The following is a 14,363-nucleotide window of genomic DNA, read 5'->3' on the forward strand; positions in this document are numbered from 1 at the left end:
TACCAAAGGGGTCTCTGAACATGTCTCCTGGTCCCTCTGAGGTCTCAACTCAGGGGCAGCTTCTTGGTCTTGGGCCTTTCCTTCTAAGCATGTATCACTTCAATGGCTTTGTTATGTCTTATCTGACCCCCCTTTTCTGTACAAATTCTACAGAGACAAGCTGCTGCATATCCTGTGTCCAAATAGCCCTGGGCAGAGGTTCTCAGGAATTTCTTGTGTATAAAGACTTTTTGATGCTGGCTGGCAGCTCCTGCAGCAGGAATTCCTGCTGCTTCTGGGTTTGGATCCTCATTAATGAGTAAAGCTTTCGGGTTCAAGATCCAGCTGCTCTCCTCTTGTCCCCAAACCCCGAGCCTGTGCCTAGGGCTCTTGGCTCCCGCCAAGCTGAAGCCACACCTCAGAAGAGCAAGGAGGTGGGTCTCTGGGCTGGGCCAGGTTTGGGAAACTTGGAGGGCCTGAAGATGCAGCTGCCAGTGGGAGTTTAGTATGCTGGCAGAAACCACCCATGGTGCTGCACCCTACCAGCAACACAGGCAGGAAGAGGGCGAAGGGCACAGTTCTAACAGCAGCATTTACTTTGGTTTTCACGTCTCAAGGCCCAAGGGTGCTTTGTCAAGATCAAGTCCCACACACTGTCCCGTCACTCTTCCTTCAGCCATTTCAACAGCTGGGGTGCAAAGTAGGTGATGATAACGTCGGCACCTGTGTGGAGAACAAAATGAGAGGGGTGCGACACCAGCCCCCGGAACACTTGGGAGAGGAGGGCCAGGCACGGAAAGACCATCATGGAGAGGCACAGCCTGCTAAGACTGAGCCTGGCTGTAGCCAGCTCCAAATACTGAACAGGTCATTCTCTTGTTCTGGGCCTTGATTTGCTGATGTGCGATGTGTGCAGAACCTGGGGAAACCGAGGCCCAGTGCAGCACTGACACCAGACTACAGACATCTCTTAGTTGGGGGTTTCTCCTCCTGCTATGTCATTGAGATCCACTGCCTCCCCATGGGTTCCAGTGATGAGCCAGAGTGTCCAATTTGCTTGTTTCTATGGACTTTTCTGGTGAGTGGGGATAACAGGCATCTGCTATTAAACTCTTGGCCCTGGAGCCTGAACCCACCCTGATGACCAGGATGGTGTGTGATATTAACGAAACCTGCTCCCATTTATAGGATAATAAGCATCATACAGCATATATTATCTCAGGCATTCCTCACAACAAGTATGTACCAGGTATCTTACAATCTTTTTTTTTTTCTCCTTTTTTTTGGTTTCTTGAGACAGGGTTTCTCTGTGTAGCTTTGGTGCCTGTCCTGGATCTCACTCTGTAGACCAGGCTGGCCTCAAACTCACAGAGATCCGCCTGGCTCTGCCTTCCGAGAGCTGGGATTAAAGGTGTGTGCCACCACCGCCCTCTACCAGGTATCTTATCCCGGGCTATGGACAAGGACCCCGAGGTTCACGGAAGTGGCTTGCCCCAGTTCTCACAACCAAAGAGCCATACAAGGGTCCTATTCCCGCTGTCGTTGACAGTGGTCCTGCCCTTCCTCATACTCTTTTCTACCTGTGCCTGGTGATCAGAACTTCCAGCAAAGAATCCAAACTTCTCGGACCTTTGCTTTCCTACCTGGGCAGAGTGCCCATCAGGCCCTGTGGCACAAGTTCCGAACCCCACCCCTGCTTACCGGCTCTGCGGAAGGCCGTCACGGCCTCCAGTACAGCAGTCCTGAGATCAAAGGCCCCAGCCTGGGCTCCGTGCCATAACATGGCAAACTCTCCGGATACCTGGTATACTGCAAGGGGGAGCTCAGGGTGCTGCGGAGAATGGCAAACAGGTTCAAGTGACTGTCCCTTCCTCCCTGCCCAGTCTGAATCATCACTGCTGCCGAGAGCCCAGCTCATTCACTAACTGTTCAGCCAGAGCTGTCTAAAGGCTCCCGTGAGCCATGGCCCATGAGCCAAACAGTACCTAAGCAGGGGTGGGAGGGGGCTCCTCTTCAGGGGCATACTGTTCCTGGCTCAGAGATTCCTTCTAGAGCCCCTCCATTTAGGGTCCACTGTAGGTAGGGATGACCTCTCCCACCCTTCATTCTGTGCTTACCTTGTCTTTCACCTCCCTCACCACATCCAGGTAGGGCATTCCCGGCTTCACCATGAGCATGTCAGCTCCTTCCCGAATGTCCCGGGCCTAGGGATAAGGGGGAAGTGTGAACAGAGCCTGAGGTGGGGACGGGACAGGGCAGGGCAGGTGGGTATGGGGCTTAAGTTCTGGTCACTCACCACCGCACGCAGGGCCAGGCCACGGGCTCCAGGAGGCAGCTGGTAACAGCGGCGGTCTCCAAAAGCTGGGCTTGACTGAGCTGCATCCCTACAAAAGAACAGCACAATGCTGGGGTCCAGCTTCAGGAGACTCTTTTGGCCAGGAATTTAACAGACCACTGCTGGTGCCACTTACCGGAAAGGGCCATAGAAACAGGAGGCAAATTTGGCACTATAGCTCATCACAGAGACCTACGGAGAAGATGATGGGGGCTAGGCTGAGTGGGCCCTTCCCAATGCCAGGCTGAAGTGACCAGAAAAGTCCTCCGGCAGGAATTAAAGGCCCACCATCTAGTCTCACTGCACACTAGGCTTTAATTTCTCGGAGGCCCAGATGGGATCCAAAGGCCTCAGCCAGCACCGCTCTCAATTTTGTGATTCACTGTGTCCACATGGGGTCACGTGTGAGTGCATGTGTGTGCACACACATGTGGAGCTCAGAGAACTTCAGCATCATTCCTTTTAGGTGCCGTCCACCTTTTTTGTTGAGGCCATTATCTCCTACGGGCCTACAACTTAACCAGGGGTAGGCCACCACACCATCACTGGGATTACAAGCATGCCACCATGCCTGCTTTTCACATGGGCCGGGAGATCCAACCTCAGGTCCTCACACTTATAAGCAAGTAATTTACTGAGCCATATTCCTTGGGCTGACCTAGGCCCTCTCCTTCCATTCATTCCTACTCACCCCTCCCTGCCCTCAGTTCATACCCTGTTGCCAAGTCCATGTTTTAGCAGGGCAGTCTTGATGGCCTCAACACGTCCATCCATCATGTCTGATGGAGCTACAACCTGGCATCCTGAGGGACAGAAGGTGACCTTCAGAATTCTGGATCTCTCTTGCCCATTGTGCCACCTCCCTGTCCCTGCTACTTAGGGGCTCACTCACCTGCCTTGGCATAGGCCAATGCTACCTCTGCCAACCGCTGTCGGCTTTCCTCAGCTAGGAATGCTCCATTCTCACTCAGGAGGCCTGGGGGACAAGATGGATGGATATGAGAGTACAGCTTGGGTCCTTGCTTGTGCCCACCCTGGGGGGAAGCTGGGCTTGGATAACAGGGCATGCAGCTCACCACAGTGACCATGGGAGGTGTAGGGGCACAAGCAGACATCACAGGCCACTAGAAGGTCAGGGAAGGTCTTCCTCAACAGACGGATAGCCTCAATAGCTGGAGAGTCCTCAGAGTCAGCTGCAGAGCCCTGCTCATCCTAGAGGCAGGGGAAGGACAAGGCTGTCTGTGTGTTACAGATGTTTTCCAGAAGGCACGGTGGCTGCCACTGAAGAACACAACCCCAACCCTCTCCTTTCATCCCATCGAAGACTCTGGATGAGGATGCACTGGACTGGCCCCATTTGCACAGCGTACAGAAGCCTGGAGACAGGGCTCAGAGTGCCCAGTTACGGTGTCACAGTCCTACTTATGAGCTTCCTGATCTGGGGTCAAAGGCAAAGAATGCACCAATGCAGCTATGGCCCCCAGAGCCTGCACAGGGCAGAGCTGGGACACAGTGAGTGTGGCACTTCAGTCCTTCCTCACTGTCTTCATTTTTCCTTCCGTGTGTGTGTGTGTGTGTGTGTGTGTGTGTGTGTGTGTGTACATATGCACACACACACACGAAGACCATAGGTCAAAACTGGGGGTCTTCCTCAATCATTCTCAACCTTCTTTTAATTTTTTGGTTTTTGTTTTGGAAACAGGGTCTCACCACGTAGCTCTGGCTGGCCTAGAAGTAGTTACATAAACCATGCTGGCTTTGAACTCAAAAAGAGGCTGCCTGTCCCACTAATGGGGATTAAAGGTCTTCACTGAACCTGGAGCTCCCCAAATCAGGCAGACTGGCTGTCCAGCAAAGCCCACAGATCTCCATATTTCTGCCTCCTCAGCACTTGGATCAAGGTCATGCACTGCCTCCTCAGCACTGGGATCACGGTCATGCACTGCCTGCTCAGCACTGGGATTACAGTCATGCACTGCCTCCTCAGCACTGGAATCACGGTCATGCACTGCCTCCTCAGCACCGGGATCACGGTCATGCACTGCCTCCTCGGCACTGGGATCACCGTCATGCACTGCCTCCTCAGCACTTGGATCAAGGTCATGCACTGCCTCCTCAGCACTGGGATCACGGTCATGCACTGCCTGCTCAGCTTTTCAACACGCGTCTTGGGACTGAACTTAGATCCTCGAGCTGGAGCAGCAAGCTCTTTACCAATTGAGTTACACGCCCAGTCCTCATCTCCCCTTTTCAACTCTTCCAACATTTCACCTTGGGAACTCTGCTGGGAACGCCAAAGATCAGGACGCAGCGCAGGCCTGCTTCCACCAGGGGTCTCAGCATGTCCTCTAGCTGGTTGACGCCGTACCTGGGAGAGGTCAGGGAAGCTCAGAGCAGTGAGGGACTGGTTCCCCGCCCAGGCCGCCACCCCTCTGAATAGTGCTTCTGTTAACAGCCAAGCTGCAGGCTGGGGATGTAGCTCTATGGTAACACACTTGCTAGCCTGTGAGAGGTCTGCAGTGAAGATCCAAGCTGTGTAGGTACCAGGAGGGTACAAGCCCCACAGTCCAGGACCAAACAGTAACACACCCCCCGTAGAGGTGGGCAAACTGGGTCACAGCGAAGTTATGGAGTGAGCTGTGGCAGACTCCTCTATGGCTCTTACTCACCTCAAGTACCGTCTAAGCTCAGTTCCCAGCTACAGCAACCTCTGTCACAATGTCCCCGATGGTGGGATGCTTGTCACTTTATGAGGTTGCCTCCCATACTATATAACAGTCTAGTCTCCAAGCAATCCTTCTTTCCATGGTGCCTTTCCAGCTCCACTAGCTGCTGAGTGTGTTTCCATCTCCTGCTATTTGCATCCATGAAATCGCTCCCTCCAGCATCTCCCTGCCACTCATCATGACTCCTACCTGGCCACTCCTGGGAGGCTGGCAATAGGCTGGACATCATCAGGAACGTCCCTGCAAGAGTGGGAAGGGCCAGTGGTGAGTGTGACTGGGAAGGATGGGTTGGGAGCTGAGAAAGGACAAGGGAGTAGAGATGGAGCGAGGAGGTGGAAACCCATGTCTGGCTCCCCCGCCTGGCCAATCCCAGGGCCGAAAATAATGACAGGAACAATCATAGTGTGACAGTCAGAGCAACTGTACCAAAAGAACAGCAGTCACAGGAAGGACTTGGACTCTGAGGTCAGAGGGTCCTTGTATCTTAGCCTAGGTACAGGCTAAGTGACCTTGGCCAAAATGCAACATCTCCTTCAGCCTCAGGCCCTTCACCCGGATCCTGTGTAGATTCATCTCTTCATCCACTGAAGATTTACTGAGCAGTTCTTTGTGCTAGGTAGTGTTCTGGGCATTGATAAGAGCAGTGAGGCAGCAATAACCCCTGCCCTCCAGAGGTGAGATGCATGAAGGTGACTATTTCTTCCTTGTGTGGAGACCAGGACTGAATGAGACAACAGATGCAGGCGCTTAGCATAGTTCCTGCTCCACAGTAAGCAAGCACCCCACAAACCCCTGCTGTGCTTGCTAGCAATTATAACTGCTTGACTGTTTTCTAACAATCGCCTCTGACGTAGGCACAGCATTCGACCCAGCTACCTCCTCCTCCCTTTTCTTGTTTTAACCACCGGAGCTCAGAATGGCAAGAGTAACCTTGACTTTACAAATGGAGTGACTTGAGTTCTTTCCGGGGCTTGTACGGTTCCAAAGACTACTGTCCTCAACCTCACAGGCCACTTGCAAAACCTTTTGTTTCAGCTGACAGCCCCACTCCCCGCTCCCAACAATACTGCCTGCTCCTGGCAGGTATGTCCTCCCACCGCAGGCAGATCCAAGGCCTGGCACAGTTTTGGGGACTCACGTGACAAAGATGGGATAGATGAGGTTGGAGGCACTGATGGTGGAGGCAGAGGTCTGCCAGGTCCGAAGCACTGGGTGGAAGTAGCCGCTGTGCAGAATAGACTGGTGATGCATGGTGTGGGCCAGTGGCACACAGGGCAGTCCGACCGTTCGATGGAATCGAGACTCGATGCTGTCTGCTGTAGATCAGCTCTGTGGGGGACCCACAGGAAGTGTAAGACAGGGCTGTGCCCAGGGTCACATCTGGAAGACAGCTCTTTCAGGTTCCTGCCCACCCCCCTCCAGTCTCTGCCACTCCTGGTGTGGTTTTACCAACGGCTGCCCCTCCAGGACAAGGTAAGGCAGGGATACCTGTAGAAGCTTCCGAGTAGTTCAATCTAATGATAGCATTTGGCCTGTACTTCACAGGACTGCTAGTTAAAAATAAGCAACAACAGCTGGGCGGTGTGGCACACGCCTGTAATCCTAGCACTCAGGAGGCAGAGGCAGGTGAATCTTGGTGAGTTTGAAGCCAGCCTGGTCTACAGAGCGAGATCCAGGAAAGGTGCAAAGCTACACAGAGAAACTCTGTCTTGAAAAACCAAAAATAAATAAATAAATAAATAAATAAATGAAAATAAACAATAAAAAACAGTTTTCAGGGGCTGGAGAGATGGCCCAGTGGTTAAGAGCACTGGGTGCTCTTCCATAAGTCCTGAGTTCAATTCTCAGCACCCACATTGCAGCTCACAACTGTCTGTAATTTCAGTTCCAGGGGATCCAACACCCTCTTACAAACATGAATGCAGACAAAACCCCAATGCACATTAAAAAACAAAAACAAAACCAACTTTTCTAGTACCTTTAAATTGTATCTTAGCAAGGAATCTGAAAATTAGAAATAAAAAAGAAGCAGAACCAATTGATTCTTCCTTGTACGTCTTTTAAGAAGCACTGATCATTGCAACATTTAAACTTCATTTACTCCATGAAAAACGCCCATGATTATGGCAGACTGAGATGTAACAAATTTTTTTTTCTAATGTGGTGCCACTGATCAAACCCAGGGGCTTTGCACATGTCAGGCATGGTTTCAACTACTGAGTTACAGCCTCAGCCTTAGTGTTTTGTTTTGATTTTGAGACAGGATTTCACTATGTAATTCAGGCCGGCCTCAAACTTGCTTGGCAAGTACTTTAGATAAGCAGAAAGAAAAATGCCCTGGAATTCTGCTGCTAGCGCAAAGCATTGCTCACACCTTGGTATGCAGGCCCTGGCACTAGGCACAATGAATACCAGGATCAATTACTGCATGCATGATTGAGAGAGGGACAGACAGACACACACACACACACACACACACACACGTATTTCCCCTGTACAGTGGCCTCAAAAGAGCTCTTGTAACCAAGGAGCCTTCTGCAGTGGCCAACCATGGACACCTGGTCCTCCCACATCTACCTCCCAAGGCTAAGATTATGTGATACACAGGAATCCAGGTTTTTTGTGAATGCTAGGCAAGCATTATACCAGTCCAACTGCTTGTTTGGTGATGGCACACTGTTCTCTTTCCCTAGGCCTACACTCTGCAGTCTGCCCTCAGGTAAGTGTGCCAACAGCTTCTCCCTCGCCCACCATGGCTTCCTTCCTGCCCACTTCACAATGCCTCTTCTATAACAGTTCTTTGTAGCACAGGCTTATCTTGTACTAGTTAACAGAGGTTCTACAGGGCAAAGGCTGTGATGAATTCATTTTGGCCTCCCACACCATGCTCTCCCCACGCACAGACTCTAGCACAGAGCAAATATTTCATCACACCGAGCACAAGACAAAACTGCATGCCAAAAAAGTGAGGCATGACTGAAGGAAGCCTGGGTGCCACATTGTTTTAGGAGAACCTACTGTGTGCCAGCCCACGGCAGCACCCTCGCAGGTGCCTTCTGGAAGTCATAGGCTAGTCCTGGGAGGCAGGGCTGATGAGTGCATTGCAGAGCCAGGCAGCCCAGGCGCACGCGATGATCTGTGGACCCAGAGGGCAGAAGAGCTCGTAGAGACAGGGCTTGGGCTCTCTTCTGCAGGACGTGTGAATGTGGCAGGGGGCAAGAGACAGTGCTCCCTTCAAGGTGAGTGAGGATGATTGTGGACTCTTCTGAAGCCTTGAGGACGTAACAGAGGCCATGTAAAAGAGGTGGAGGAATTGAGACAGAGATGAGTTCTGAGCGGCAAATAGGGCACTGGGCTGGCCAGAGCCTGGCTTTAAGAGAACTGGCTGAGGAGAGCAGGCAGGAAGCAGAGGATCAGTGGGAGGCCAGAAGGCGGAGAAGGAAGGGACATCTTGAGGCAGCCAGGAGGCTGTCTCTTAGGGCGGATGCTCTGACCCAGGGGACAACTGAGACAGGACAAGGCAGGAAGAGGGTGGTGGACAGCTAGCTCCATTTTAGACATTTCCTTTCGGAGATCTCTTTTGGCTACTAAGCAGCCAAGTTTAAAAAAACAAAAAAGCCACAGAAAGTGGAGGCTGATAGGCTTGAATCTCTGCTCTTCAAACAAAGGGGATGTCGAGGACCACAGGGGCAGGTACTTACCCAAAGTCCTATGGCAAATTAAAAGTGAAACAAGTCCAGAATGCTAGGATCCTCCAGTGTGTCCTGCTGTGTTTCTGCTACTTCTCAGTCCCCTTCAGCTTCCTCCCAACCAGCTCAGGGGCCCCTCTTATCCCACCTTCCTCCTTGGTAGAGTTGAGGTTATCAGGAACCACACAAGGACCAACCCTACCACCACACCCCTGGGTGGGCCAGCCTCATCACAGGACACAGAGGAGGCCAGGCCTCCTTAGAGATGTCACACTTAGCACATATGAGGGCTTATGGACCCACTTTGTGCAAAATTTGGCTCTCGCATCTGCCAGGAGTTAGCGCAGAGATGTAAAATTATTTGCTCAAAACCATATAGCTGGTTAGTGATAAAACCAGACTTTTCCCTGTTCTGGACTCCAGCTGGTCTCTCTCTATAGATACCGTTTCTGATCTACCGAGTCTACCAGGTACAGAGCACTGAAGGTAGTGCTTTAGGACACTTAATTGCAAAAATGGACATAACTTTTAGTGATTAGGAAACAGAGGCACAGGGCGGTTATGGAACTTGCTCAATGCCATTCTGGATTGGAGTCAGATTTTGAAACCAGGTGCATATTCAGATTCATCTGCCTAAGAAGTATCTCTGCAGCAAGATCTGGCTTCTGAAATCTACACCTCCATTCCTTGGCTTTCACTCATCTCCCCTAAAAGCCTAAGGGAGGGACTGACAGGCCATTTGCCTAAAAGTCAAGCTTGGAGGGCCACCTAGGAGCTGTGCCATTCGAATTCTACATCAAGGTAGCTGGGAGATACGGGAGGGGAAGAGGAGAGGTGTGGGTAGGTGGGGGCACTACAGCAGCTCCTGTTTTCTTGTGGGACTGAACTCCTGGACCCTTGTGCTCAATCACTGAGCTATATCCCCAGCCAGAAGGGTTCAACTTCCATTTAGATTAAAAAAACAAAAACAAAAAAACAAAACAAAACAAAAAAAAACTGTTGAAGATTTATTTCATGCCTAGGAGTATTTTGCTTATGTGCATGTACATGCAACACATGTTTGCAGTGCCCAGAGTTCAGAAGGGTGTAGATGGATTTTTCTTGAGGCCACCAGCTCACACACACACACAAAATGACATGGAGATTTATTATTAATTATAAAGCTCGGCCTATAGCATAGGCTTGTCTCACTAGCTCTTACAACATTTCTATTCATCTACGTGTTGCCACGTGACTAGCAGCTTTTACCTCTCCTCCTGCACATCTTGCTCCCTCTGCATCCAGCTGGCAACTCCGCCTTTCCTCTTCCCAGAGCTCTGTCTGTCCAGAAGTCCCTGCTATACCTCCCGCCTAGCTATTGGCCGTTCAGCTTTTTATTAAACCAATCACAGTGACACATCTTTACACAGTGGAATCAAATATCTTGCATCACAAGGGGTTGTGGGATCCCCTGGAACTAGAATTACTTATGATTGGTGAGCCACTATGTGGGCGCTAGGAACTGAACCTAGGTCCTCTGTGAATGCAACAAGTACCCTTAATCACTGAGACATCTCTTGTCCGGGTTTATGTTTTTAAATTTGATCACCAGACAAAACTGAAAGAGCAGCAGGGCAAATTTAAAAAAAAATTTCTGTTCAGTCCTTCACCTTTTGACAGGAGAAATGAAGAGCTGGAAGTCACAGGACTTGAGCTCACACACAAGTGAGGCTCCTGATTCTAGTCCAGTGCCCTCTGCTACACTGTCTATTACAGCAGGTATTTAATGAAAGTCCAGAGTGGAAAGGTGCCCAGAGTTGCTTCTGTTTTACAGAACCAATTCTAGATCAGAATTGCTTTGAGAGATATCCTTCAGAGCCTGGAAGATTCTCAAACAAGGGCACTTTCCCCAACTTAAGGGAGTTTGCAAACTTCAGCTTAAATCCTGTGTCTCATATGAACAGGAATGCGTGACCATAGGGGTAGGGGCCCAGCTCACCTTTCCCCCATTTTAAAACAGCTTCACTTTGCTAGCAAGCTTACAAAATGGTGAAGAACCATTTGCTCAAACAGTCCCCAAGTGGACTCTAACTTTGGGCAAGGCCTTTCAGATCCTTTTTTTTTTTTTTTCAGAATCTAAAATGTGCTGATATTATCAAGCCAGTAAGCTGTGGAGAAGATCAGATAATGATGAGGTGTGTCTGACACCACACCAGCAGCACAGTAATGCTCAACACAAGGCTAATGCTGAGCTGGGATGAGTGCACAACAAGCACTGTGTGAGCCTGCATCACACCCTCCAGTGCCTGAGGTAGAGAGGATAGGGGCCCTCCAGGAGCACCTGCCTGACAAGAAGGAAATAACCACTGTAGACACTGCGGGATAGCTTTTCTGAAGGACTTCCGTAGGAGGCAACATCCTCCAACCTAGGATTGAGCCTGACACCAGGAGTGGCTGAAAAAGAGCTTCAGGGCCTGGACTCCCAGGCTGTGCCCCACGGAGGATTCCAGAGGCTGTGCTCTTGGCATAGATAGTGGGGAGCTGGTGCCAACTCTGGCAGGCTCTGCACGGGCTGGGGAGGAGACCCGTCAGGAGGGCCAGCTAGGTAGAAGGTCCAAAGCTGGGAAAGCTGAAGCACTTTTCAAAAAGGCCCAGGAAAAGGCAGCTGTGAGCAGTTCCGAAAAGGGATTGCCTGGTGGGGCATTTGCATTTCCTCAATACTCTTGCTGCCACCTGCCACAGTGTTAGGAGGGATTAGAGGAAAAAAAAAACCAGACCTCCATTTCAAACTAGGAGTTGCCTTTCCCAGATTGCTAGGAAATTCTGGCTGAGAGCTTCTACAGCAAACAATGGTGAAACTGAACTCTGAGAACGACAGGTAATGAATAGGGATCACACAGCAGGTCAGCTGTAAATCTGGTCTAAAATTCGGGAGTCCAGCAGCCCTCAATTCTCACCATGACCTTTGACACTAGAAGAACAGAGTTCATACATTCTATTCCCAGCAGAGATGAGCCGACTGAGCGCCCAGGCTAGAGAGTAGGTTAGGGAAGGGGTATGGTACGACCTAGACCTGGCCACTGCTGGTAGCAGGCGGGTGAGGTGTGTGATTTTGGGATTTAAAAGGCATGGAGACAGACTCTTGTTTTCAGGTGCTTGACCTCTTGTCTTCTCATGTGGTAAACTGGGGCTTGAACGGACGGACCTCAATGAGCTGTTGTAATGCCTGACTGAGCAGAAGCTGTCGACACCCAGGACAAGCGACTCTCATTGTTTCCCCTCAGTTCTCCAGCCTGCCTGACACCTCGCGCTCCGAGACTACCCCTGCGGCCTCGGAGAAAGGAGGCGGGTGGAGCCCAGCTTTGCATCCCCAAGCCTGGACACAGCAAGACCACGTAGCGGCAAGATTCCGCCCACTGTAGAGGGTGCACCCGGACTGTGTCTCCGCTGCAGCGTCAGATCTTCGGGAGCACAGTGCCATACGGGATGCACCTCGCCTCGTCCTGGAGTCGTCCTCCCACCCCGCCACTTCCCAGAGGCAGGGCCTGCTCACCTACCCGGGAGGCCGGTCCCGCCGCTCCAGCCGCGGCTCCTGACTGCGCTCTCCCGCTCTGAAAGCGCCAGCCCACGTGGGGGCGGGGCGACTCACCCGGAAGCGGCTCTCCTACTGCCCGCCCCCACGGGAATGCAGCCTGTGCTCCCTGCGGGGCGGCCCCCGGACCCCCGGGCTGCTCGCTCGGCCTGGCCCGCGCTTGGAAGGCTGGAATCCTGGCCAACCTGGAGTTTTCGGGGAGCCCGAGAGACACCCCCCCCGCCCACCCCTCTACCCTGGCCCACCCCTTCTCCGCCCCTCGGGCCTCTCTTGAGACGGGAAGGCCCGAGGGGGTGCACGTGGGCAGTCCCCAGCCTCTGGGCGGGGCCCTGGCTTGCAATTCGGAACTCATCCCGGAGTTCACTTGAAGGTCTCTTCTCAGCCTCCAGCAAAAATTTGCTCATTGGTTTAAAAAAAAAAAAAAAAGAACAATTGGATGTCAAGGACCTTAAAACACCACATGAAGCCTAAACACAGCGGGTAAATCCATTTTGGCGGACTGAGCGCTTTAAAGTTGTTGAGTTCAGCAGCAGACTGGCTTCCCCTTTCAGACAAATTTATTCCATTGTAATTAATTATCCAGCCCTTGATCTGTCATGGGTTGAGAGATGTGAAAGCTGTGGACATTGAAAAAAACAGAACTAATCAAATGTGACAGGGGCATCAGGTTTATCTGCAATGGGTATATTAAAATCTGACCAAAGGGAGCAGACTTACTGGTATACACCGTTAATCTCAGCACTAGTAGGTAGAGGTAGGTGGATCTCTGAATTTGAGGTCAACTTGGTCTACAAAGTGAGTTCTGGGCCAGCTAAGGTTATTACATAGTGATACATTGTCTCCACAAAACAAAAACAAACCAACACAATTAATTTTAAAAAATTTAGCCTGGGGGTGGGTGGTGGGGTGGGGTGGGTGGTGGGTGGTTGGGGATTTAGCTCAGTGGTAGAGCAATTGCCTAGCAAGCGCAAGGCCCTCGGTTTGGTCCTCAGCTCTGGAAAAAAAAATTTAGCCGGGTGGCAGTGGAGGACAAATCCCAGCACTTGGGAGTCAGAGGCAGGAGGATCTCTGTGAGCATGGGGTCTTGGGAGGTTTATGGGGATAGAAACAAAGACTAGTGGAGGGTGGTAAGGGCCTGAGTGGAGGGAGGAGCATGGGGGAGTGGCTGCTTACTAGGGAGGTGGTGATGAAATTATTTTGAAGGTAGACATCGGTAGTTGTGGAATACTGTAAATGTCCTAAGTTCCACCAAATCTTCATTTAAAAATGGTTAATTTTATGACCTGTGAATCTCACTTAGTTTTTAAAAATTCAGTAGAAAATTTGGACTTTTTCAGTAGAAAAGTTGTAATATGAGAACTCAAATGAAGGCTACACACGAACTGCGCTTATAATTTTTCTGTAAATCTAAAATTATCCCAACCATTTACAAAGTTTACTCAAAACCAGAAGTAAGGCCAAAGGCCACTGGATCATGATCTCAGTAATCATAAATTAGCTGTAAGACCCTAAGTAATTTCTTTCTAAAGAGCCTCAACTTCCTGTAAGTAAAAATAGGGGGCTAGGACACAAGAACATTTTTGAAAAGATTTATTGCTGTGTGTGAATGCTTTGCCTGCATACAAGGCTATGTACCACCTGCCCGCAGTGACGGGAGGTCAGAAAAGGGCATGGGATCCCTGGAACTGTAGCTACAGAAGTTGCTAGCTGCCATCTGGGTCCTGGGAACTGAACCCGGGTCCTCTGGAACAGCGTCACTGCTATTAATTGCTGAGCCATCTCTTCAGACCCTCAAAGTAGCTTTGAATGAATTAGAACAAGAACTCTTCCACTGCCCAGATCCAGGTTAGTCTCTGTGCATGAAGCACTCTGCTTAAAGAGAAGATAAAGTCTGCTGGAAAACCTTCAAAATCCAGAGGCCATTATGGGGTGAGAGAAGCTGATGGGTGACCTTAAAGATTATTTCCAGGTGTTGAATTCTGTGCTTTTAAATCCTGATCTCCATTCCTAGGAAAGGTTTCTCTTAGACAGTTAAAGTCTAGTTAAGGGTTCGGGCAGGATGA

General features: G+C 50.7%; 1 protein-coding gene across 2 annotated transcripts; it reads right to left on the minus strand.

Moving 5' to 3' along the window:
* Positions 1-552: 552 nt before the first annotated feature.
* Positions 553-12,502, minus strand: Alad (aminolevulinate dehydratase). Of its 2 annotated transcripts, none has more exons than XM_036180158.1 (12): positions 12,266-12,502; positions 6,179-6,369; positions 5,230-5,280; positions 4,586-4,682; positions 3,391-3,526; positions 3,207-3,290; positions 3,029-3,117; positions 2,451-2,506; positions 2,276-2,363; positions 2,097-2,183; positions 1,681-1,810; positions 553-702 (listed from the first exon to the last, which is right to left on the minus strand). In XM_036180158.1, the coding sequence occupies exons 2-12, from the start codon at positions 6,289-6,291 to the stop codon at positions 641-643; spliced, it is 993 nt and encodes a 330-aa protein (XP_036036051.1). In that variant the 5' UTR covers positions 6,292-6,369; positions 12,266-12,502; the 3' UTR covers positions 553-640. The 2 variants fall into 2 exon arrangements, with proteins under 2 accessions (XP_036036051.1, XP_036036053.1); XM_036180160.1 differs by having other exon boundaries at positions 12,262-12,502.
* Positions 12,503-14,363: the final 1,861 nt, after the last annotated feature.

The sequence above is a fragment of the Onychomys torridus genome, chromosome 2 (genome assembly GCF_903995425.1).
Source record: "Onychomys torridus chromosome 2, mOncTor1.1, whole genome shotgun sequence".
In the NCBI taxonomy this organism is placed as follows: Eukaryota; Metazoa; Chordata; class Mammalia; order Rodentia; family Cricetidae; genus Onychomys; species Onychomys torridus.

Bases quoted from the DNA above. Each gene is read 5' to 3' on its own strand.
- Alad (XM_036180158.1), bottom strand. From the start codon at position 6,291: ATGCATCACCAGTCTATTCTGCACAGCGGCTACTTCCACCCAGTGCTT. The intron at 3,527-4,585 runs GTGAAATGTTGG...CCCTGCCTCTAG, and splicing joins TTCCCAGCAGAGTTCCCAAG to GATGAGCAGGGCTCTGCAGC. The intron at 703-1,680 runs GTAAGCAGGGGT...TTCTCCACACAG, and splicing joins GACGGCCTTCCGCAGAGCCG to GTGCCGACGTTATCATCACC.